The sequence below is a fragment of the Buteo buteo genome, chromosome 9 (genome assembly GCF_964188355.1).
Source record: "Buteo buteo chromosome 9, bButBut1.hap1.1, whole genome shotgun sequence".
In the NCBI taxonomy this organism is placed as follows: domain Eukaryota; kingdom Metazoa; phylum Chordata; class Aves; order Accipitriformes; family Accipitridae; genus Buteo; species Buteo buteo.
The window spans coordinates 32,035,796-32,061,696 of record NC_134179.1 but is presented as its reverse complement, the minus strand read 5'-3'; the positions used below and the strand labels follow the sequence as shown (position 1 = coordinate 32,061,696).

The window sequence follows — 25,901 nt, the reverse complement described above, 5'->3', positions numbered from 1 at the left end:
CCAAAATTACTGTCAGGGAAAAGGACCTGTACATCCCCTTTTGCACTTGGAAAACTACAACTTAAGAACACAGGTTGGTATTTGCAAGTGTATGCAGGTGATAACTTGACTTTTTTCAATGGAAGCTACAAGCTTTCCTAAGTCTTTCAACCTAGGAGTCTGCTGAAGTAATGTATGCAAGCTATAACAAATTTAAAAGCACAAAGTAGACTCCTGTAGTTAAAGTCCTTTGTTAAGGCCCTTTCTTGGAAACCGCCTATCCATATATGCTTAAACTATATATGTGAGCAGAACTCCTGACTCCCAGTAATGCAGAGGATGCACAATACAGTCACTAAACTTAAACTTCATGCAGCTAAGTCACCTGGCTGTTTAAGGCCTTATCTCTACCTTCCCAATCACATCTTAAACAAACACCAATGTTTTTAAATTTGAATGTTTTATCAGCCAAGGTAGATGTTCAGAAACAAATCAATTCAGTTGCTTTTGTTACCACGTTTTTTTCCTATTTGGTTGTTAAATTAATGACACAGGAGATAAATCTTTGCCAATCTTTTGCATCATGGAAGAGAGAAAAGAAAGACATGGAATGCCAGCTCTCTTACTCATACAGAAGACTTAAAATTCCTTCAAAATTTGATTAACAGGTATATAAAAAGACCACTATTTCTGTTTAGCTGAAAGATAAGCCTCTTCGTCTCAGTCACCTGCTGGCACCAGACATCAGTAGCTCTTGGGTAACAAGAAACACCTGTAGAAAGTAGCCCTTAGCATACTTCATTCACTTTTCTCATTGGCAAAACAGAAACAAGGAAATGGTATATATTTTGTCATATTAATAATTAATTATTCATCAGGCAACTCCTGATAAAGAAAAAACAATTATTGCCTTAAATTAAAATGAATAACAATGAAGATGTTACTATCAACCAGTGCAGAAGAAAGTGCCTTTGGTATTTAATAAAGTGTAATAGCCAAACAATTTAGTCAAACTTTAGACTTTTTTTCGTTCATTGAAGTTTTCTTTCTTTCAAATACTGCCCAGTGTATGCAAAACTAAGTCAGCTGGGGAGACAAGAAAGACACTTTGTGTTGGTTTGTTTTGGTTTGTTTTGGTTTGTGGGTTTTTTTTAATTTATAAACACTGTAGTACTCTCTTGGAAGTACTCATTTTCACATATTTTTTGTGAACACATAGATTCTCCCATAAAAAGCAACTGTTCTCCAGAATCTGTTTATACTTTGAACAGAAACTTTACCTTTTCTCCCCTCCCCAAGTAATAGAGATTTGGTAATACCTGCATTTGTTCTGTTTCTGGTCTCTCAACTGCCTCTGCTAGTTTCTGTAGAACTAAATATTTGTTATCAGCCACCGATGTAAACAGGAGCTTCAGATCATTCTACAGGAGACAAAAACAACAACAACAAATTATAACCAATCACAGCACAAACCAACTGAAAAATATTTTATGTTCTAAAAGGTTTAAAGCATTACAGTGTTACAATGTCAGCTCTAAGGCATAAAATCTATCCAAAATTGGAAGCATCACTATTAGACAATGCAAAACATCCAACATCGCTGAAAATCTGTAACTGGATATATATGAGCTAAAAGCTAAAGCAACCCCTCTTCAAAACATAACCTGTGAACACACTTCTGCTTCTGCCTTCTAATTTGATAAGTAATTAGCAAGGGTCATTAGCTTCATTTAACAAAAATATGTTGTTCTTGTGTATGTATTTCATTCAACCACATTAACTTGTAAACAAGCAAGGTTTTACTTTTTAAGACAAGCTTTTTTCATTACAAACTTGAGCAAATATAACAAAGAAGTAAACAAGGCTTCAACACATTACAGGGCTAACTACACATTACAACTTTTAGAGTACCTTATCAGACTAGGCACACAAATATTAGCAATTTTGCCAATCTACAATTACTCTTTTTTTCATGCATTCATCCCAACAGAAAATTATCAGCACATTTTTCTAAGATTTTCAGCATTATATAAGGGGTGCATTACAGATTTTTTTTTTTTTCCATGCAGTAATCCTTTTCAATTCTAAATATCTCTGGTATATTAATAATGCACAGGATTCTAATTAATTTGTCTGCTTTCTTCAGCAAAGGCAGGCCTTTCATTGAAAAATGTGGAAATTTTTTTTCCCTATCTACTGCAGAGGAAATGTTATGGAGTTTGGAACAAAATGCTGTAGTAGCAACCTATGGAACAATGATCCTAATCTAAAGACAACAGGAATCTATTTTCCATTTTTTTGCTTGTAATTTATTTTTTTTCATTAAAACTAAGCCATACTGGAGGCTTTATTTGATAATAATAGGAGAGAAGGTAGACACCAAGTAAGAACTGAAAGCATTTCTGAATTCTATTTGAAAAGATTTCTAAATCACACAGTTCTCCACTTCATTTTTTTCTGCTTTGCTCACTACAGACAGGTTGAGATACAAGCTCTTAAGAGAGTAACGGGATGGCTTAAAGATGGTCAGAAAGGTGGGAATCAGTGTTATGTTTTCTACCTTATCTCAGCTAATAAAACCAGTGTACTCTATCATTTGTCAAATTATAGAATGCATAGAGTGGAACTCTAAAGTTGCTTTTTCTCCTTTGAGAACAGTAGTCAACAACTTCCTTTTATGTAATGCCAACAGGGTAAGAAAACATGGGATGAATGATCACTTTACAATAATTGCATGAGTTGCAGAAGGCTTCTAGCAGAGAGTTCAAATTTTGAATCATGATTTGGGTGCCAAGTTTTGCATAGCCTAAGAAGAAGTATCATTTTTTCCGTAAAATCCTGTGACAACCTTGTTCTTTTGATGTGGTACCAAAAATTCTCATTTCTTTGAGAATTGCACCCTTTATATCCCCATTTGATATGTACCCCTGTTACAGGGGCGTACCCCTGTTCCTTCAGGTGGACATCATACCTTGAAAGTCACTATTTGCTGGAGTCGTCCTTTCATCTGATGGCATCTCTGGTTTACTGCTGACTCCAGTAAGGTCAGCCTTCTCAGGAGACAATCCAAAGTGTCTTCTATAATATCCCTATTATCACCATTCTCAGGAAATACCTGAGCAAATAAATTCTTGTTCTTATCCATTTCTTCTGTTACATCTTTGATTTCTTTGGCAAGTGACTGATTTTATAGAAAACAAAACAAAGTGACAATCAGACGTTCCGTAAAGCAGGCAAACATATTGCCATAACCATTGTCTAATTTTGCAGTGATGCAGTGACTTTTTTACATTGTTTAATATACACACACTGGACAAAGTTATGCAGCTACAGTATCTCTGACAGTAAGAAGACCCCAGACTGCTCTGAGGAAAACAAGTCCTGAAACAAAATGATGTAGAGTCATAGAATGGTTTGGGTTGGAAGGGACCTTTAAAGGTCACCCAGTCCAACCACCCCTGCAATAAGCAGGGATGTCTTCAACTAGATCAGGTTGCTCAAAGACCCGTCCAACCTGACCTTGAATGTTTCCAGGGATGGGGCATCTACCAGCTCCGTGGGCAACCTGTTCTGGTGTTTCACCACCCCCCAGCGTAAAAAATTTCTTCCTTGCATCTAGTCTGAATCTACCCTCTTTTAGTTTAAAACCATTACCCCTTATCCTATCACCCCTCTCTCTCTCTCTCTCTCTTTCTCCCTCTCCCCTGCTCCCTCCCTTCCACACTGCCCCCCTTCCCCTCCTCCCTCTGCCCCATTTAATGTTGATGAATTTGTACTGTTTCTATATCCCAGAGTATTCCTCCCTCTTTTCCACTTAATGTCAATTTTAACAATGTAGTGTTTGCTAATGCTTAGCAAAGAAGTTAAACAGAAGAAGAAAGACTCTATACTGAATTCTCTTCTGACCAGGCAAAATTTGGGTCAAGTGCTGCTTTCTGCAACATTCTCCACACAGTCAATAAAGTTACTTCTATCACTAGAATACTGCAATTGCATAGAGATTACGACAGTGACATGTCACTTACCCAGGATTCTAATATTTTCTTTCTAAACACTACACAAAATGTATCCTTATTGGCAATTTAAAGAACGTCCTATTCATGGATTCCTTACCTCTTGCTTGCAGAGGTATGTTTCTGTTTCTTCCTCTGGTAACAGAGCTGTAGCAACAAAGACCTGTTCTTCCACACCATCTAGCCACAACGAGGTGGCTGTGACACCATTATACAGCTTCTGTTCAAGATGCAGGCTCTCCTCCACCCGTCCAGCCTGGGCAAAAGGAGCCAGAGAAGTCCAGAGCAGAAGTACAAGATACTCTTTCTAACATCTAATATTTGGGAAAGGGCTGGATTTCCAGGTGGGAGCTAGAGGAGTTTTCATTGTAAATGTGGCTCTGCTGGAGGATAGGTGTAAAGACAATTGAAATGTTACCTCAGATGACACATCTTCAAAGGCCTGATTCAGTTCAACCAATACTGGTGACACTGATTTATCTCCATCCTGTCCTTCCTCCTTATACAAAGGCATTCCAGATATCAGTCTGTTTGGTCTGCTACAAAGCTGCTGAGAGAGAAATACTAATTAGGATGCTTCTACCATATATAAGGCACAAAATTCAGCTACACAGATTCTACTGCTGACTGAGGATATCACCAAATAATGCTCATGGTCCTCCCACGACTGTTCCGTGTCGTGATTATCTTGAATATGAGGTTGCTCAACAGGAGGTTCACAGAAGTGCAGAATAATTACTTGTGGCCAGAATTAGTAATGACTTATTTTTACCAAAAAATTACTTAACTACTGTTGAATGAATACAAGATATTTAGAATTTTGGAAGCTGATTTTAATGTAGTGTTATATAAAGAATAGCGGGCCTGCATCTATTAACAATAAAATGGAGGATGTATGTTAATACAGATCTTGGTTTGTCCCCGGTTTAGTTGATTAATCTCTGTTTCTTTCAGTAAAAATTCTGTGGCTGAAATCACTTGCTTCTTTGTCACATACCCACTAAGGTCAAGAATTGAATGCAACCAATAAATTCAAACTGAAAATACCAGTTTTTCCTCTAAGTTGTTGCCAGAGTACGGGTCAATTCCAGAAGGATGATTTGTTACAGAATTATTGTGGGTTAGGTAAGTAGATCAGAATTTTGCCTGAGCCCTTTCTTTCTTTCTAGTTTATTCACCTGAATCGTAGTGCAGTTCAAATCACTTTAAACAAGAGCAGTGCTAGTGCCAATATTTAATAGTTTTTAAAGATGCCATAAAAATAAATTGTTCCATATTCTTTGCATTAACTACATCACATCAATGCATCTGTTATGCACATACTGTATCTCATGTTGTGACAACTGCTTTCATAGAGAAAATGCAAAGAGAAATTAAAAATAGCTACCAGCTGTTCTTGTTCCAAAGTTTTCTGGAGCAGTCTCTGCTTGGTATTGAATTCCTGGTTGAGGCTTTCCCATTTCACCTTCATCTGTTCTTCAGGTGATGGCTTCTCACCTTCGAAGCCTAATTCCTCAGAGAGTGTATCAAGCTTCTCACTGAATGGGAAGATGCATAAAGGTTTAACATATACAAAAGGTGTTACTATATAACATGTTTATTTCCTCTTTCAATTAGGAAATTCTACATTTAAATCAAGTGCTACTTTTTAAAGCTTCAAATTTTTATTTTTTTTTTCTCAGAGAGTAAGACAAGGCTGGTTTGTAACAGCTAGAAGTTCTTGCCTGATGGGATAAAATGTACTTTCTGAGAAACTGTTTAGAGTTGCAAGTATCCATATTAAGTAAAAAAACCCAAATCAGACTGAATATATACTATATTGAAATGTAACTTTTAAAGAAGCTTTACTTCAAAGCATGAAATAATAAATAAAAAAAAATAATTATCTGACTCCTTCCTCACCTCCTTTCTCAAAATGCCAGACATACCCTGATATTTCAATGCAGAACAAGCATATGAGTTTAGCTTTGGTAAACAGTGAATGAAGTTCAGCATTTTGTGTTTGATTATTTTGTTGGTTTCTATTGTATAACATCATGTGACAGAAGTAAGCCTCAAACAGAAGGAGATAAGTAAGTACTTTCTGGCATTATAATAAAGAAACCACATTGAATTAACACAAATGCTGAGGAAAAGAGGTTACCGAGTACAGTTTACATTCCTTATGCAAGAGTCTTGGTTCTGGTGTCTGATGAACTACGCTCATGTTCTAGACTTTGGCATGCTGGAAGAGCCACAAAGGTGCTCACTACTACTGAGATACCTCAAGGAAGTATTTTAACTGAAGGGTTGACTGTTCCTTGATTCTTAAGCTGATAATGTTCACCCTGGTTTCCTCTTCCCAAGACCTTGCCCTTTCTGCTCCCTGAAGGTCCACATAGGCAGTAGTTTTCTTCTGCCTTCTCTATGGCAGAAGTCTCTCAGTCAGAGCCAAGGCTTTTATAGACATCTACTTCTACCCAAAACGGGCAAGTGTGCAAGAAAATACACACCAGAGATTAAATTTGAAATATACAAGGCTTCAAAAAGAAAAATATTTACTAACTGCAGGAAAAATAAAATTAAGCAATGACTATCCCATCTGGGAAGATCTGGTATCAATGGCAGACTACAACGTTTTAGAGATCAGCTATGATTCACACACCAATGCTGGACCATAAAGCTATAGTAACTGATCACTGCTTGTCTAACGAATCCCGCTAGTTTGTAATTTTAGTGTGATGCTTGATAATAAGAATAAAAGGAATATCTAACTGCTGAAGATGATCTATTAGCACAAAACGGTTTGTGTAACTATATTAACAGAGCCCTGAATTATAAACCAGGACTCCAGTATCTTAGGTGCTGTATAAAAATGATAAAACAAAAATTAGAGGATTATATGCAGAAGAGGGATGTAAACGTAAGGATGACAAAGCACAGTCAAAGAAATTCACTTTGCAGAAGACCAGATGAAAGCACACCTTATACATAGGCCTTCTGGAGCACCTTGCTGTGTTAGGATTTCTTCTCCACGGCATGCTACTGACCGAAGCAGATTCTTCTGCTCTTCTAGCTCTTGTTCCAGCTCCTAGAATAGCAAGTTACAAAACCCAAAACAAACCTCAGACAGAGTTTTTGTCTTGGAAGGATATATCTACATTGCATAACTGTCACACAAAGATCATAGAGTCATAGAATCATTTAGGTTGGAAAAGACCTTCCAGATCATTGAGTCCAACCATCATCCATGCCCACTAAACCATGTTCTGGAAAGATAGCTGAGCTATTTCTCATATGGCTTGCTTGAACACCAAAAGCAGTGCAAAATCTCCACCCAGGGACACAGAAAAATTGGGTACATAAACCAGATTGTTGAACTAATTAACTAATGCAATGCAGTTACTGGAACCTAACCTGGTGAGGATGTCTGTGTATCATGCAACACAGTATAAGTTGTAATGTGTGTATCTTTGCTTCTATAATGACAATGTTGATTGTTATTTTGAGGAAATACCATCTTCTCCTTATTGTAACTTTAAGGGTTCATTCAATTTAATTTTACTAATGGACAATGGAAGTATAGAGTGATTAAGTGAGTTGACCATGGTCACCCAGGGTGTCTAGTCTGCCTGGCTCTTACAGATCTAAAATAGTGACCTCAGATGCATCATTACAAATGCACTGAGTAAGAAACAATGTAAATATGAAAATTTCAGTGGAAATATTAAAAAGAATGGTTCATCTACAGTGTCAAACACAGTCTAAAGATGGGGGGAAAAGAAATGCAAAACACCAACTTTCTGTTGCTGCAGGGTGCTCTGCTGTTGCTGTGAGCGAGTGGTTCTTGCTTGTGCCAGCCATTCTTGGACACTGGGGCTTTGTGAGGAAACAAAGTCCAGATCGCTCTCCTCCTTTTCTTGTAATGATCCCTGCTTTAAGAGAAAGAAATAAAGATTTTACAAAATCTCTTATATTGCTAGAGAGCTGGCAGGTCCAGCTCATCAACTTAAAAACACATGTAGTGCCACCTTTCACCTCTCAAGCTGCTGGCTCACATAAATTTTGAAGTGAGCAATGGCCTTAGATTTCTGACTTCTACTGGTCATTGGTTACTAGCAAGAAAGCATCCCTACAATGTAAAAATAAACACACACCACTGCACTTAGCAGAGTCAGAGACCAGAGACCATGGACTGATGTGTTTCTGAAGACTGTTGCGCTTCTCCTAAAAACCATCACTGATCTGTAATGAAGGGTGCAGATATAACTGGCAATGCAGGGAATCAATGGGTTGTTTCTGCCAGATTTTTAGTCTAATTAAAGCCAATTTTCTGTCTAACTAAAAATGAGACAATGCTGGTTGTCATTCTGGTCAAAATTTACTTATCAGTAAGTACATAACTCTATCCGTGGTTGGCAGAAACACAGTCAGTTAACAGCAGATTATATGATATGAACAGTAAAGACAATAAGAAAGACCAAACCACAGAATGTTATAATAGAACAGCAAAAGCAACAGTTCCTTCACTTCATACTTCTATCATTATGTTTTTCTGACATGAGTGATTAGACAGGCTTTCCGTGTAAGCAAAGCAAAAAAGAGCAAATGCCTTAACAGTTCCAAAAAATGCTTTATCAACTTCTTGACTTTTGAAATCCATATTGGCTGTAAATTTAAATTATTTTAGCAGCCAATGTATACAAATGTAGGGATTTTAACACACTAGGCCTAATGTTAAAGACAGACTTGTAGGTCTGGCTACTTAGCTCTATCTATCTACACACCTCTCTGGATTTATTTAATCTTACTTGCAGGCATGCAATGACTGTAGAGATAGTGCTGCCTTTTTTTTTTTTTCTTCTTTTTTTTTTTTTTTTTTTTTTAAGCTTCTAGAGCTAAAGCTGGGGCTTAATTCCTCTTCCATTTTGTCTTCATATCTCATTTTTGTAGGATTCATATTTTGCCTGTTACTCAGCTCTTATTCTAAATAGACTAAGAGCACCAAATGGTTCAGGCATTACAGCAGGGTCTCCAAAAAAAAAAAACATGTTCCACCTTCCAGAGAGCCTTTGTGTCAAATCAGGCAGGGACCAGCAGGACCAAAGGTGGCTGAGGAAACCCCTCTTGCCTCAACTGGTGCTCCTTATACTAACAACTGGGATAGATCTCCGTGACCAGTGTCCCTGGCACCAGGCACTGAAACAGCAGTGTTTTGCTAAATAGTAGAAGTTAGGTGTAAGATTTCAATTTTGAGGGATGACAAGTATACTGGAGTTGAAAGGACTGATTAGTGTTAGAGGATATAAACTGTAAGAGGAGCAAAACAGGCAGGCAGGTACCTAGAGCTGGAAAGAACCATTAGCTCTTGCTCTATGAAATAGCTTTGTTTCACTAAGGATTCAGTCTGCAGGTAAACTGTGGTACTTTACTTTGTAGGAACAAGTTTCTAGAAAAGCTGATGTGGTTGGGGTGTGAACAATGTCATTATAGGATATCAGATTAGGCAAAGAAAATATTATGTGAGGGATAAAGAGGTCTGGAATTTGAATTTTTCTATTAAAAATGAGAAAAAAGACAATCTCTGTAAACTGTAAAAAAAAAAAAACCTGCTTCATTTTATATGCTCTAGGGACAATAGCCATTCAACTTGTGAATTCCTTTAGTGAATAGTAACTAGTTCTCCATTGCATTTGGGCAGACTGATTGATTTCAGTTAGATTTTGAGTCTCCTCTTCTCTGGGAAGAGGGTTGAGAAGCTTCAGTTTTGGAGTTATACTAAGACAAATAAATAGTAGTCCCACAGTTCCTGCAATAACAAATAGTGTAAAAGGGATTGTGGCATATGTGGATGCATTGAGGTTTTGCAAATATGTTACTGTGCATACTTTTAAAATCAAAATTATTTGTGAAGCAGATTTTATCATTCTTAAATCACAGAATATAAGTTTTAAAAAACACACTTGCATTCTCATTTGAATTCTGTCTGAGGGTACTGTATTACATTTCCTTTAAATAGCCAGGGAAATAAGTGCTTGAAGCTGTCATTCCTGGGGACTGTCCACTCCAGCACAGAAATAACTGGAAAATCCCTGAAGAAAATGGTGATAAAAATTGACTTTTCAAAGGATTCAGAATTGTACAAACTTATATCAGGCATACTTGTCTTGTACAACTGAAGTCATTCCTCCCACAAATACACTTCGTAATAAAAATTAAAGAAGCACTATCTGTTTTTTTTACTGCAGAATCCATTTTACTTCTTTGTTTTATAAGGTGTCTATTTATTTTTATTGCCCCTAAGTCACAAAATTTAGTAGATAACAGTAATAAGGCAATGTTTTGTATATCTTTCAAGGTGCTTGAAAAATGCTACATTTGGAATCAATGTAGTCTGGAACTCTCCTGAAGAAGCATGTTTCTGATTAGTTTCACTGCTTTATTTTATGAATGAAGGGGTTGGCCTCCAAATCATTTTTTCCATATCATTAATGACATTAATCAATTAAAGTTAGAAGGAAAACTGAAATTGCTGCAAGGAAGTCACAGAATCTCACACTGGCTCCTAAAAAGCCTTATGCCACAGGAATAACAGATATGCTGAAATACTGCTTTAAGGAAAATATAGCTCATTCTTTACAATGCTCTTGGTCTTGCAGTGCAACTTGGGAGGATCCTTCCTTTCCTTGGTGCAGGTTGGTCTATGCCTCTGGGCAATGACAAGGTTATCAGTACACCTAGAGACATGTGTAAGTCTGAGTTTCTTACATGCATGAGCAACAGTGCTGTTAGCATGTAATGTTTCTCAGGGTTAATAATGGCAGTGGATAAAGTCAGTGCATTTTAGGGCATCTGATGCTCTGAGCTTCAGTCCAGAAGTAATACTTTATGCCTGATTGTTTGAAAAAGGACATTATAGAATTTCTCATTTGAAAAAAAATTGCTCAATGAAAATTTGAAGATGCTATACTGCCTCTATCTATTTTCTTCCATGATTCATAAGTGCAGTCCAAAAAAGGCTTGCAATTCGTAAAGAAACTTAAGTCTTAGATGCATGCAGCATCTTAAATGAGTCATATTTTACATCTGGAAACTATTTTGTTGTTATTTTTAATATTAGAAAAGCATCCAAAAATCTGTTTTAAAAGTTTAAGTAAACTAAATCACACCACTCTATTTTAAAATGCAGCAAATTTTAAAATGCAGCATGTGTATTTTAAAATTCAGCAAAAAAGTCTATGATGTCTTTTCACTTCACAAGTAATATATCAGAATATAGTATTATATGCCTACATGCTGTTGATAACACTTTTCATTTGCCTAATCATGAGGTTTAATATGCAAGAATAACATTAAAGTTACTTCATCTTAGAGGCAATAGGAATAAATACCTGGGTTTTTTCCTTCCCTGCCTTTTGTTTTTTTGGTGGTTTTTTTTTAATTTTTTTTTTTTTTTTTTTTTTTTTTTTTTTTTTTTGGTGATGCTACGGTAAGTTTTGTAGTTATGCAGTTGCTTTGGTCTAAAAATAGTTCTTAGCACGTCAAATGACTTTTCAAGCTAACCTCTCAGTAGACTTTAATCCGCATTACAAGCTAGAAATCTTTGAAGCTTATCATGTTTGCACAGCAAATCCCAGAAAAGAAGTAAAAGAAAAGGGAGGGAGGGAGTCACAACAGGGCAAGCAAATTCAAAACCAGCCAGTCACATTACATGGTTGGGTTTCTTGTATGTATTCGGTTCTTCACATGTTAGTTTAACCTAAAGAATGACCAAAACCAACCGTTAAATAAAATAAACTAGTGGCAATAAGCAGACCAATGCTGCTAGGAATAGAAACCTAGGACAAGACTGAGGTTAAATGTATCTTTGCTTATATAATATTTTGTTTAGTGTAATGACGCCACTAAGTATTAGCCATATTTAAAAATATTTCATTATCTTGATGTTATCTGTTCATTGCATTGTGCACGCTGTATGGAGGAAAGCATGTATTTAGGATTGTTCTTTTGTTGTGGGAAAGATCCTGCCCCAGAGCACACACAATCTAAAGGGACTGGGAACAGGAACAGAGTATATCCAGACCAAGCTAATAATCAATCTACTTTGTTATTGTCCTTTCAGTGAAGATAGTGAGGTTAGGATTGTTTCACCATGAAGTGGTTAACTTGAAAACAATAAGCTAAAACTTGCTAGGCAGTTTTTTATTTTGGAGTGTAATTCCATTTGCTATGTAAAGATGAATAGCTCAAACTAAATCAGTAAAATACTTTTAGTCCTTTTTCTAGTTACACGAAACTGCTATGAAATCCCCCAACCTCCTGCCCATCGTGAAGCCAGTTGGAAAGAGCCACTTACCCGAATGTTGATCTGTTTGTCGTGGAGCACTCTCTGCAGCTCCAGGAGACTGCCCTTCAGCGTCCTGAGCTTCACGGCCAGCTGCTCTGCCTCGTCCTTGGTGTGAGCCTTCCCCTCCATAAGCAAGTTCTCGTTGTGCACAGACAACTCTGACAAGGCTACCACCTTCTGCTCTATTTCAACCAGCATGTTCTGCAGCAGCAAAAACAAAGAACCAAATTCATACATTTTCCAGCATCTGTCACGCTTTCTGGCAAGACGGCCGGTGGCCTACCTCACCCGTCGCCAAGCGAAGGGCAGGGCAGGTTATCATTGCCTTGCCTTCCAGTCCCTTTCAGAGTCCTTTGGAATACGCTTGCAAATGTTTGTATTTGCCATTTCTGTTTGCAACCCTTTCCAAAACAGGAAATTAAAAAATTATTTGAAACAAAGGATTTGTTGTAGAGGAGATGCTCTTTATTTGCACGTTAATGGTAAGGGTGGCTGAGATGCTAGACTGACATCCATAATGACAAGAAACAGAGCACGCAGCTGGAGTTACTTCTTCCCTCTTCTTTCATGTACATTTAGTGAAATGCTTCCTACCTCCTCCTATGTGTTGCTCTGGCTGCGTTGATAAGCTTGTCTTCTCACTATTTGCTCTTTCTGATTGGTGCATGATGGACTTAAGGATTTCTCTATAATCCTCTTTAGTCTAAAGAGAGTCTTAAAGTGACAAATCTCTGGCATGTTTATTCTCAAAAGCTACTTTCCTGATGTTCCATAAACCATTCATGTATTACAGACATAGTGCATATTTTGATCTTCCAAACTCAAAGCTCATACAATTCTTGCTCAAAAACCTAGCCTGACATCAAATGTTTTTGTTTCCATATCAACCATCAAGTATAAACTTAACAAATATTTCTCCTGAAGGAATGTGTGCAGGATAAGAAGGGCACAGTCTCTAAAAAGTGGAAAAAATGCAGGACTTTATATAAACTTACTGTATTAAGATTTTAAGAACCAGCAAAAGAACAGCAGGATTAACTTTTCCGCAAAGTTAACTGTTCTTTTTAATTTTGAGCTTCCTACAGATTATATTTAAAAAAAAAAATTACTACTTTCTTTAAGTTCACAGGGTTTATCTATATATAACAAAAAGGTCCCAAAGACGGGTGATGAAAGAACACTTAAGACTGAGCACACTGAAAATTCCAGTGATGAAGTCGTGTTGGTGGAAATTTAACTAGACGTTTAATTCATCGGACTTACATGAAACTTAACTTTCATTTATTCTAAAATAGTTGAGATCCTCATTCTTTAATATGAAAAGGGATCTTTTGTCCACCTGTCTCTTGTCTATCTTGTAATTTTAATTATAAAGATCATACAGTTCTAAACTCTCATTTAAAAATGGAAATCTTCCATTAATTTGAGAATCTGGATATTATGACTGATCCAAGTCTTGTTAATAAAAGTATATGCAATTACTCCTATTGCAGCAAAATGTTTTTCCTCGGTTGTTTTGGTATTCTGGGGCGATTAATATTAAATTCATAAAAATAGTACCTACTGATGATTATACTTTACTGCTGAATGTGGGTAGGGATTACTCCTGAAGAAAACACAACACTGTCCCACTCACCACTGCTAGTGCAAGTGTGTTCTTCAGGTGGAAAGGGAGGAGTAGGAAAGTACACTGCAGGTGTTTTCATACCTATCAAGCGAGCTGTTCAACAACTCTAGCTTGAGCTGAGCAAAAACGGTAAGTGAATTGAATACAAGGCCTTTAAAGCAAAACAAAATGCCCTCTGAAAGTTGTAGAGCTTCCAATGTTCTTGCAGCCAGGATATCTTTTTTGCCTACCGCTGTGTTTATATGCGCTTTCTAAAGCACTGTTTGCAGTCTCTAATAAGAAATGAAGAACAAGCTATATTTTATTTCACAAATCATTGATGAAGCCAACTGAGCATATCTGAGGTGCTAAGGGGCTCGCTCGTCCCACTCAATAATGGTCTTAACATTAATGCTCCATATTTGCCTCTTCATTCAGATAAAGCGATATCCATCCTGTTCATCTAAACATTACAGGACAGATAATTTTACCTGACAGTCTGCCAGCTGTGCTTCCATGTCCATAGGTTCCTCAGCAGTAACCAGAGCGGTGTCCAGTGTTGCTCGGGTATTGAGTAGCCAGTGGTCAAGCTCATCAGCTTCACAACGGTACCTTTGAAGAGCCTGCTCTTGCCGCTGTTCTTCCAACTGCTCGTTCAGTTTTTCCTAGAAGTACAAATTATATTTTCCTTCTTAAAAGAAATAAACCATGACAATCACTTTTAAACAATTTTCCCTCTCTGTCTTGCACAACTTCTATATAGTATTTTAAAGCCATAATAAGCCCTTTCATCCATAAGTTGGAAATCTTTACAAAATATTATTGCTTTCAATTGATGAGCAAGCTTTTCTGGTGACTGAAATTCTGTTTCAGTTCAGTCACTGTATTTCTACTTCCTTCAGCAGATCTCTGCTATTACAGCCTTCTAAAGGTGAGGTCTTTTCTGCCTCCTCTGGCTGCTCTCCTTCGGGTGTCCCCCACATTGACTCAGTTTGCTCAACTCGCACAGAACTGTTTGCTTAGGGGGACAGACGCATGGGGACAGAGAGCTGGGAGTTTGCTGCAGGGAAAAGAGAGCAGCTTTGCCTTTTTTTGGCAGCGGCAGGCTGTTAGATAGCCTTGCTGTCTCTCAAGAGAGGCATGAGAGGGGTATTTCAAGGACCCAACAGAGTACTGGTGGGCCTTTGCTGGAGCCATTGTGCGTAAAGAGAAGCCTGAAGAGCTGTCTACCTTGTCCGGCCTCTCAGAGGATCCGTGTGCTGAGGGGTGTGGGATGACGTTAAGCTCCGATGGCTGCTGCAGCAACAGCATCACAGCAACACGGACTCCCCGGCCCCAAGCTGGAAAGCAGCTTGGCAGAAAAGGACCTGGGAGTTCTGATGGACACCATGTTGACCACAAGCCAGCAATGGGGCCTTGGGGCAAAGAAGGCTAGTACTATCCTGGGCTGCATTAGGAGGAGCGTTGCCAGCAGGTTGACGGAGATGATCCTTCCCCTCTACTTAACACTGGTGAATCCACAGCTGGAGTACTGAGTCCAGTTCTGGGCTCCCCAGTACATGAGAGATACAGAGCTCTGGAGAGAGTAGAGGGCATTTCAGGAATAAGGAGCAGATAGAATGGGATGGTCAGAGGATACTTAGATGCATCAGATAATGTGGAACCCGAGCACGCTGCAAATGGTATGGAACAAGAGGAGATTGTACTCGATCTGGCTGGGATGGAGTTAACTTCACTGCAGCCTCCACAGTGCTGTGCTTTGCAACTGTGGCTAAAACTGTGCTGATAACATAGCAATGTTTTGGCTATTGCTGAACAGTGCTTGCGGGGCATTAAGGCTTTCTTTCCAACCGCCCCTCACAAAGGCCAGTAGGCTGGGGGTGGGCAAAAGGTTGGGAGAGGACACAGCAGGACAGCTGACCTGAGCTGACCAAAGGGATATTCCATACCATACGAGATCATGCTCCGCAATAAAAGCTCAGGAGAAGGAGTGGGGGGTGGAATTTGTGGTTATGGTGTTTGCCTTCCCCAGCAACTGTTAACACCTGCTGAGACCCTGCTTTCCAGGAAGGTGGCTAAACATCTGCCTGCTGATGGAGGAGTAGTGAATAAGTTCCTCATTTTCCTTTCCTTGCACGAACAGCTTTTCCTTACCCTGTTAAGCTGTCATTATCTCAATCCGTGAGTCTTTTTGCCTGCCTTCTATTTTTTCCTCATCCCACGGGAGAGGGGAGTGAGGGTGGGTGTTTGGCTGCTGGCCAGGGTCAACCTACCACACTTCTGTAAGGAAATTCAGACCTGTATGTGCAGGGCAAATCCCTCACACAGGTGAGTGTTCGCACAGCTTTTCTGAATGCTTAATTTTAATGGGAAATTAATAATTGCATGTTAGAATAATTTAAAGAATAATGATAGTTGTTAAGTGTCTCAAATAATCCAGAGCTGAACAGTTCTCAAGGTCTAGCTATTTAAATTAGGTCCACAGAAAGAACAATATTACTAATCCACACCCTCAACAGCAAAATGTTTTCATTACCTGTTCTATCCGTATTTCTATATTTATATCCCTGTAGTATTCTGGAAGATTTTATCTTTGAAATCAGAGCTATAAAATGCACAGGTTAAATTACTGAATATTGTCTACATACCATATGTATTTCTAAGCCAGGATTATGGGGGGATATTTGTACTATTGTATCAAAGTAACTGTCAGAATCCTAACCATAGTTAAGAGTAGTATATTTGACTCATGCTTTATCTTGAAATTATTAGTTAGCATCTCCTCCTAAGTACAATCAAGGAGTTTGTAAGATCCTGTATGGGGTGCAAGTTATAAACAGTAGGACTCCTATTCTACTTCCAGCCTCTTATATTTATGTAAAAGCCATTTTACTTCTGAGAAGGAAAAAATCAGTGCAATTTTTTAAGAATAACAAAGATATTTTCTAAGGACCTGTTCACTGTTTCAGGTAACTGCACAGAACTAATGCAGTCGATGCACCCTGTAACCCAGGTAGATCCACAGAGCCAATTCTCACTCAGTCTCTCAGAATCGATTGCTGCTGGAAATTATGAAGGCAGCAGTTGCTGTGTTTGTGAATTCACGGCTACAGTTCTTAGCAGTACAGCAGTAAAGCTGCCCTGCAGTGTTCAAAGTAGCCATACCATAGCCAGATTTAGTATGACAGCATTTTCTCACCTATATAATATACACAGCAACATTCTTATATGTAAAGGACTTTTAAAAAATCACCTTAGTATTAAAGGAGTTTTGGTAAAGCTGGTAGGCAAAGAAATAAAGGGGTGCATCTTCCATAATAAAAGGTTGCATGAAAATCACTGGGAAGATGAGCATAGACAACAATGCAACGGTTTGGAAGAGGTGTTATTTCTTGTCTTAAGCTTTCCCCCTTCTCTTGTTTCCCAGTTTGGACAGGTGACTCCTCAAAAGTTTACTGTAGATAACATGACTTTTAATACCTGTGCTTCGTTACTTCTCCTGTGGAGAAAATGTCAAAGTGGATATTAAAAAAAAATAATTTTTATATATATAATATGACTCCTGTAGTGTGTTTCCAAGTTCCTTCTGGTTACTTGTCACCTAGCATTAAGATGAGGGGCTTGCTAAAGAAGAACGATAATTTATTACTGAAAGGAATTGTGAGAAATGAGCAGAACTGAAAATGACTTTTCATTATCAGCATTCAGTGGTGACTAAGAACATTGTGGAATGTACAGGTCTACCAAAAGGGGCTCTCAAAATCTGGAATGTGATCCAAAAGACCCAATCCTAGAGGTTTTTTCTTATACCTCTAATAGTTGTCGTTTTCCTGATGCCTTCATTCGAATCGTGGCCATCCGTTCTGCCAAGACTGTGAGAGTGGACTGCAATGCCAGCTGATCGGCAGCTTCTGCATCCAGTGGTTCTGAAACCAGCTCCTGGGCTAATGATGTCTGAAGCTCAGTGATTTCTTCTTGTAACATTAAAATCTCATCCATCAAAGCCTATTTAGAAATGAGAGCAGAGAAAGTATTTGCTTCATTTATCACTGAGAAGAAAGTATCTCAGGAGGCAAAGGCTTAATATAAAATTCAAAATGACTGTCCCAAGGGAGTATGAGGAACACAGAGTAGTGCAATATATCACTGCTGGTTTGGTAGAGTCAGAATTCGGGACTGAGTCCTGCTTTTAGATGCTTAAGCTAGGGTCATGCATCTGATAACTGAAATATGGATTTAATTACTTATCTTGAATTTCAAACATATCACAAGAAGGTATTCTTTTGGAAATATTATACATACAGATTTATTCTTCCTACAAATTTTCTGCAGGGAATTCCAGTAGATACAGTGAAGATAATGAACAAGTGAGTGAGTGTGTGTTTGTAAGAGAAAAATAGGGGCATGAGTTAGCCTCCAGCCTGAAACCTACTAACTGCACAAAGAACATCCAGCAATATATGTAAACATCCAGATATCAACTCCATGGTGTAAAAGAAGTTCTTACTATCATTCTTATTCTACAAATTAGTTTCCAGGATACCCACAAAAGGATGTTGCCTTACCAATACCTTAGAGCAGACACTTTACTTTCCTGTCTGATAGTATACACACATTGGATGCACAAGACATCACACAGTGCTACAAAAGCCAAATGTTATCCTTTTCAGGTCATGGAGTTCCCACTGAAATGAGAACCGGCCCCACCAGATAGTTTCAAGCTATCACGTAGAAGGCTTAGATGATTACAACTTGGACATATGTCAGATTGACTACTTGATAAAGTATTCTCTTATTATCGAGAGCATTGTTTCCCAAGACTTCCCTTGGGAGAGAATTTTTTGTGTGCTTTGCCTTGTCTGTTTTGTTTAACAAGGCGAAGATTGTATTTAGATCAATTTACAATGCATCAGTATTGGTTATGATCTTAGTAAATTTGGAAACATTATAAATAGTCCGATATATGCTCATAGCACTTATGCCGAAGAACAGTATGTGTAGGTGTCACTGAACACAATCTTTGACAAAAGATTTTGCTGAAAATTTCAATTGGACAACCTGTTATGATCTATTCTACTTTTTAAAAAGGCTCTTTATTAAAAGAATCACCATTACACCATCTTTAGAATAGCAGAAAGGCAAGACATACGGTTAACAGAGAAGGTTCATACAACTAATGCACATTTTTGAGGCATCCATCCATGAAGAATGCTACTATCTAAAAAAGGGGAACTAAAGGTATACAGGTAATGCATGTTCTCCCTCTATTTCTCACATATAAGTTTCTACCTGATGTTCAGCCATCTGGCTCTCCGGGCTTTTGGCTGGTTCCAGACTCTCATTTAGTTTGACCTCAATGGTCTCCATTTTTGTGGATATAGACTGGAGTGTGTCCTGATACTTCTGTTGACGCTCAAGAGCTTCATAGAGGGTGCGCTGCTTTTCACTGATCTGAAGAGGAATGGAAGGTATAAAATCTGTCCTCTGATACAGGATTTGCTCTTTCTTCTGCTTCATACATCCCCAGGCTTACAAGACTAAAACCAAAAACTTGCAACAATTTTTCAGAAGTATAAATTATAAAGCAAAACATCCATATTAAAAATATTTATCTGTTTAAATATCATCAGTCAAACTCTAGATTGAGACTGAAAAAAATGGACTTTAATAAGCAGGGAAAACCTAGGCACATTCTCATGCTTATTTTAGATTTTATGCACTCAAACATGCGGATGTGCACTATTTGCTAGATGCATATTTCTTAATACCCCATAATAGCTACTGTGCCTCTGCAAAGAATTAAAACTTATACCACGTGACCAAAACTTTGACCATTTTCATACACCACTGAATGATTTTGCTGCATTACCATGTAGAAACTTGTTGACTCAGTATTTGGAGAAACTGGATTCTTGAGCCTTTTTTGCCAGCTCGTCCAGCACAAGTGGATTTCCCTGTTAGGTTATGGAATACAGTCTGACAATAGCCAATATTTCTGAAGGCAATTATCAGCTTTAATAACTTTTATCTTTTCTTAATAGAAGTCCATCCTGCACAGGCTTTCAAACAGAAAAAATATAATATAATATCACAACTAACAATTCCTGTTACCACCTGAAAACCAAGAATTGCAGAGAAGAATATTAGCTGAACCAGTTCTTTGCATTTTATTCCTTACAAGCTAGCAGATTATTTTGAGCCCTCCAGATGAAGACTTACCACATTTTTAAGTGTTTCCCAAGAACGCTGCAAATCATCCAATTTGGCACTAGCAGCTGATTCTAAGCCTGGTTCGTAAAACTCTTGGGTGGCTGAAGTGCTGGGTTGAATTTTAGCAGCTTCTGTCTGCAACTGTTCAGCAGATAAGGCTTGGTAATAAGCAATGTCCTACAAGCACGAAGCACATTATTGCACTTTCAAAATGAAAGATACTGCATATTATCCCCCCACATACTGCCCCATTGCATGTGTCCATTAAAATAAAACAAAACCCACAAAGCCAAAACCAACGGGAAACCTCTGAGCAACACAGTAAATAAATATTTAATAGTAGTACACTTAGTATGGTTTGGAGCTTCACTATGATGAAGATTGTGGATGCAGCTTGGAGGTGCAGGAGGCAACTGTGGACAGACATGGAAAGGCTGGGAGTGCTACAAGTGGGAGTGTTGTTCTAGCATCATCACAACTACGCATGGGGAAAACCCATCACAACAGACAGTGGGTTATGGTACTATAGGTGGCAAAGAATATCACCCTAATGAACGCTAGCACAGAGAATGCAACAGAAGAACCAAAAAGGAATATGCTGTAGGACTAGTCAATGATGTAAGAAAGAGTTTGAAGCACTAGCTTATAGTAAGACTTCGAACAAACAGGTACTCTCAATTAACTTATAAAAGATAGTGGGAAAAGGGACCAAAAGTACTAAGGAAACTGGGCAAATGTTCAAATTACCGTTGAAAATTCAGGGTGGAACTGTTTCTCACCAGAACTTCTATACTTAGTGTATGGGCATTTCTTCAGCTATTGTAGGTGACAATTAAAAAGATCTACAGAAAATGTAAAATTAAGGAAACATGCACAGTATCTATATTTAAGTCAGGAAAGCAGACTTGATGACAAAGATTATTTAAAACTGAAATAATGTAAAACAGTTACCACCACATCTATTTGGAAGGTGAGAAATGCTGCAACCTTCCTTCTTCTCACTCAGTGGCCCCGCTTAGTGAACTATGCTCCAGACGATGTGACACAGAAACTGTTGTCCAGTTTCCTCAACCATTTTGAATTTGTAAATGCCCCAGTGAAAACTTTAATACACAGTTTTGCTGCCACTGAAATCAGTAAGAGATTTTCCACTGAATTCTGTTATGTTGGACCAAATCTTCTTTCAGGCAGCTCTCAAGACTTATAACAATACTTGCATAAAAAGTTGCTCAAAATCTACTGAAAAGTGTACTTGGAAAATCCTCCTCCAATGACTGCAAATTTCTCAAACTTCTTCTTTCCTGACCCTGTATGATGAGGAGGAAAATTCAGCATGTCAAGCCATGTGACTGAGAGAAAACTAAGTGCCTTTCACTTGGCAGCTTACAGAACTGTGTCTACCAAATAGGCCACAGACCGTTTGCTGTACAGCAAATGTAAGAGTGTAAATGTGTATAAATACAAATTCCCAAAGAATGGTGGCAAAGGGAGGCAAATCCAGTCGCTGGCCAGTCACAAGTGGTGTTCCCCAGGGCTCAGAATTGGGGCCAGTGCTGTTTAATATCTTTATCAATGATCTGGACAAGTGATCAAGTGCACCCTCAGTAAGTTTGCGGACAACAGCAAGTTGGGCCCGAGTGTTGATCTGCTCGAGGGTAGGAAGGCTCTACAGAGGGATCTGGACAGGCTGGATCGATGGGCTGAGGCCAGTTGTATGAGGTTCAACAAGGCCAAGTGCCGGGTCCTGCTCTTGGGTCACAGCAACCCCACGCAGCGCTACAGGCTTGGGGAAGAGTGGCTGGAAAGCTGCCCGGCAGAGAAAGGCCTGGGGGTGCTGGTTGAATATGAGCCAGCAGTGTGCCCAGGTGGCCAAGAAGACCAATGGCATCCTGGCCTGTATCAGAAATAGTGTGGCCAGCAGGAGCAGGGAAGTGATCATCCCCCTGCTTGTCCCCTGATCTGGAGCAGAATCTTTATTTCCCAATGTCATTTCAATATGTTATCTAACACAGTATGTGAACAAAACCAAACAAGCTCTGGAAGAGCATAGAAACCAGGTCACTCCCACCAAATTGTCCAAAAGTGTCAGATGAGGTACTTCTTCAAAGGCAATTATTGGGAAACAGAATTTTTTTACTCTGACCACAAGTGATCTTCCCAATTCACGGTGAAAAATTGCACCAGTGCAGGCAACTTCTCATTTTGCCTTCTCTGCAGCTACTCTCCAGCCCTTAGCTAGTCTCTCTCAAGGCCAATAGAAAAGCTGTGCTTCTGAGACTTCTTAATCATGGTTTCCAGAATAAAGGGCTTGCTTTTACAGAGAGGGAAAAGCAATCCCTTTCCCTATCTTTTCAACTACTTTCTGGAGTATACAACATGGCAGTTTCTTTTTGGCAGAGCTTTCACATGATGGTAGTGTGAATCCAGATGTTTTTACAAGTAACATATTTTGTTGCCCCTGTAAAAGCCATAATATCTCATGCCCGCTTTTATGAAAAGTAGCCAATGAACAGTAGTCAAGCTTTGTGGCTAGGATGTAGGGTCAAAGGGTGTGTTTAGATTTCGAAAGATATTTAACAAGGGTTGTTGCACCCTAGATGAGTTTTCGTAAGGGAAGGAGAAAGAATAATTAAGTAGGCTGAGTACAAGGAGATAGACATTTAACAGTGACCCAGCGGTGAAGGCTTGAAGCACAGAATCAGCTGTGGCCTCCAAGGCTTAGTGATAACACTTCAGCTTTTTCAGTTCAATTGCTCTGCATTGTGTATCTGGAAAACAAGTTTTAAAAAATGTGCAAAATTTTAATCAACTACATCTTTGGGTAAGTGTGAGAAGTTTTAGGCCCAAAGGATTCTCATTCAGCAGCACAGATAAAGTTTCAGAACATGGTTTAGTGGGCATGGTTGATGGTTGAACTCGATGATCTTGAAGATCTTTTCCAACCTAAATGATTCTATGATTCTAAGTGTCTGGTTTTGCTACGCATCACAATAAACTGCATTGAAGAACTTTTAGCTATTACTGAAATATAATATACTATGAAATTCCTGAACTTTTTAAAAGTTAACATTTTTATAGTTTCCCCCCCCTACTCCATTGTTTTTAGAGGAGTTTCAGTATGAAACAAACAACCTGGGCAACTGTTACCTTATAACAGTGCTAGATCTGTCACTTTCTTGTATTTACGGTCTTTTTTTAATCTATTTCAATATGTAGAACCAGCCTTTCCACTAATACACAGTTGGCACTTGTTTTACATTTTCATTACTTGTTAGTAATGTAAAAATAGTGCATAGATGTCTGAATTCAGACTAGCTACATTTCGCCATTAAGAAATGTTAAGAAACCCTGATGAAAGACTGTAGAGAGATTATTAGGGATGAATTTAACAACAGTCTTAACACCCACCTTTCCCCTCCCCAACCCGACTTCATAAGAGCTTTTAATTTTTTTCCAAAGACTAAATTAATGTAATTCTTTACTTTCTAGAGTTCCTGTTCACATGGGGCTTTTTTGTATTTTGCAGGTGATCTTCCTGTGAGAAATTATTTCGCTTAACACTGGCTACTTTTTAAAACAAAACATTTCCAAATTAGTTTTGCTGAGTCTTAGTGAATACAAAATATTTTTAACTTACATTTAAGCTCCTAATTCACTAATATGTAGAATTATTTTTTTTTAACCAACCTTCTTTCCTGAAGTCTCCCTGGGCATTCATCATGATCAGCACTGGCAGTTTCATAGCTTCTTTAGTTTTAATCTCATGTAAGTGTGAACCTAAGCATTTTGTAAGTAAGCCACTGCATTTTGGAATGTTCTTCCGCTTATTGCTTAGTCTGTGCAGTTCATTTCAACATTAACCACACTGAAGAAACCTTTGCCTGTAAGTTTTTTAGAGTATTATAACACCATTGATTTTATCTCTTTCAAACATCTTCTGTTAAATGAAAGACATCATCTTTTTGTTCAATTTTGTCCTAGTAAATCACAGGTTCTAAAACTTGCATTTTGGTGTCAGCTCATAGTGCAACAGCATCTTCACTGGGTTTTCCTTACTATTTGAGTTACCGGAGCTGTTAGCCTGGTTTTACATTTTCAGAGAAATGTAATGAATTGACATTGGCTTTGTTTATTAGGAAGCAAGCTGCTCTTGGTCCTTTAACTTTTTCACTGATTAACACTGTCATAAGATTTTTGTGTTGAAAAGTATAGGTACCTTTCTACTGTAAGTAAACTCTACTAGGAAATTTGTGATTATCTGAAATAACAGAACACTAGAAAAATCCTTCTCATTCACTACGTGACTTTTTTTATTATGCTGCTGAAGATTTTGTCACCATTCTTACTATCTTACCTTAGTAATCTTTCTCACGTCAGTTCATGAAAACAAATCATCTATATTTAGCAACTTCTATAGCACCATATGCATCTTTGAAATTAGTGGAAGGAATCAATGGGCATCTTGCTCAAACTTCTCTAATTCTACTCAGCAATGCAACACAACACACTCTACCCTTCAAGTCTGCAGTGGTCATTTTGGAAGCAGTCACAAATGCAAAATGAAACAACCAACCACAAAACCCCCAACATGATGAATTCAGTGAGGTAGTGACTGCTCCTAAGGCTAGTTCCTAAACTTCTAAAGCTTAACATTTTACGTGTGCCTTCATGGGTGTGATGCTCAATGTGCTGGTTCATTGCTTGCATTTTAATCAATGCTGTTGTACACTCGTTCCTATTAGAAGTGTGAGAGGCCTCAGTTTTGATTTAAAATCTAACTTCAGTGATTTCACTGATCTGCCTCATTAGCACTTAAAATAGACTGTCATGGAAAGTATGGAATGAACAATACATGAAAAAAATAGATGAAACTTAATACTTGAAATGGTATGAAGTGGAAAATACCAGACTGTGACTACAATGCTACAATGCCAATGTACAGCAAGATAGATGTATATGGACATAATGCAATGTTTTATTATAGGGAGTACAAAATTGCATTTTTTTCTCAGGATGCAAGTTTCCATTAAGTGCTACTGAGAAAAAAAAAACTTAGGTTATAAATAGAAAAGAGAAGTGACATGGAAGAGCTTTGTAATTGTCACTTAAAATTTATTTTTTAAAATAGTCAATAGCTGTAACACCAGATTTATACATTTTAAACTAAGAAGTCAATATCTGTATCTATTTTGAACTAGAACCTGAAGGATCAGTTAGGTTAGAGGTTAAAGCCTCAGTTCCTTAGAGCTATGGGTAAATATTATTTCAGAGAATTAAATAAACCACCTGTGGAATGGAATCATGCATGTCTGAGATAAAAGCCGAATGAATGCCAAGAGGGAGGTACCTGGTTAACAGAAGCATCTGTATTAGCCACAGGTGAGGGAGAGCGACAGACGGGTGGAGAAGAAATCTCACTGTTGGTTCCCTCCTCCCCAGACTCCTCAGTGACAGGGGAGAGCAGCGTGTGACAGCGACCAGCAGTCATCTGCCACAGGAAAAGCAACCCCAGAGCACAGGAAGAAAGTTAGTTACCTCAACTTCAGTTTGACTTAGGTTGAGATCAAAACAAGAAAAACAACACATGGCCAGAATCACCATGACATTATTTAGTCATACTTTATGCTCTTACATTTACCAGTCTAAAAACCTGGTTGAATTAATAGTCTCATTTACTTGTCATACTTCAGTATGAACATGCTTCCCTGTACCCTAATGAATTTAAAAGAAAATGTATAGCGAGCAACTCAATCGTAACAAATTAGGG

At 38.2% G+C, this 25,901-nt stretch overlaps 1 protein-coding gene and 1 long non-coding RNA gene across 2 annotated transcripts in view; one reads left to right on the top strand and one right to left on the bottom strand.

Moving 5' to 3' along the window:
- Positions 1-14,559, top strand: part of LOC142034516 (uncharacterized) — a 52,740-nt gene extending 38,181 nt beyond the window's left edge. The window contains exon 6 of the long non-coding RNA XR_012651675.1: positions 14,451-14,559. This is a non-coding gene — a long non-coding RNA (uncharacterized LOC142034516). The remainder of the gene's footprint in view (positions 1-14,450) is intronic.
- The window catches only part of SYNE1 (spectrin repeat containing nuclear envelope protein 1), a 319,748-nt gene that overhangs the window by 75,995 nt on the left and 217,852 nt on the right, over positions 1-25,901 (bottom strand). The window contains exons 91-103 of the mRNA XM_075035971.1: positions 25,482-25,622; positions 20,144-20,311; positions 19,214-19,375; positions 17,735-17,929; positions 14,416-14,589; positions 12,328-12,519; positions 7,772-7,906; positions 6,956-7,062; positions 5,380-5,530; positions 4,411-4,542; positions 4,093-4,248; positions 2,951-3,160; positions 1,299-1,400 (exon numbers count right to left, since the gene is read on the bottom strand). Coding sequence (XP_074892072.1) covers positions 1,299-1,400; positions 2,951-3,160; positions 4,093-4,248; positions 4,411-4,542; positions 5,380-5,530; positions 6,956-7,062; positions 7,772-7,906; positions 12,328-12,519; positions 14,416-14,589; positions 17,735-17,929; positions 19,214-19,375; positions 20,144-20,311; positions 25,482-25,622 — 2,025 coding nt within the window. The remainder of the gene's footprint in view (positions 1-1,298; positions 1,401-2,950; positions 3,161-4,092; positions 4,249-4,410; positions 4,543-5,379; positions 5,531-6,955; positions 7,063-7,771; positions 7,907-12,327; positions 12,520-14,415; positions 14,590-17,734; positions 17,930-19,213; positions 19,376-20,143; positions 20,312-25,481; positions 25,623-25,901) is intronic.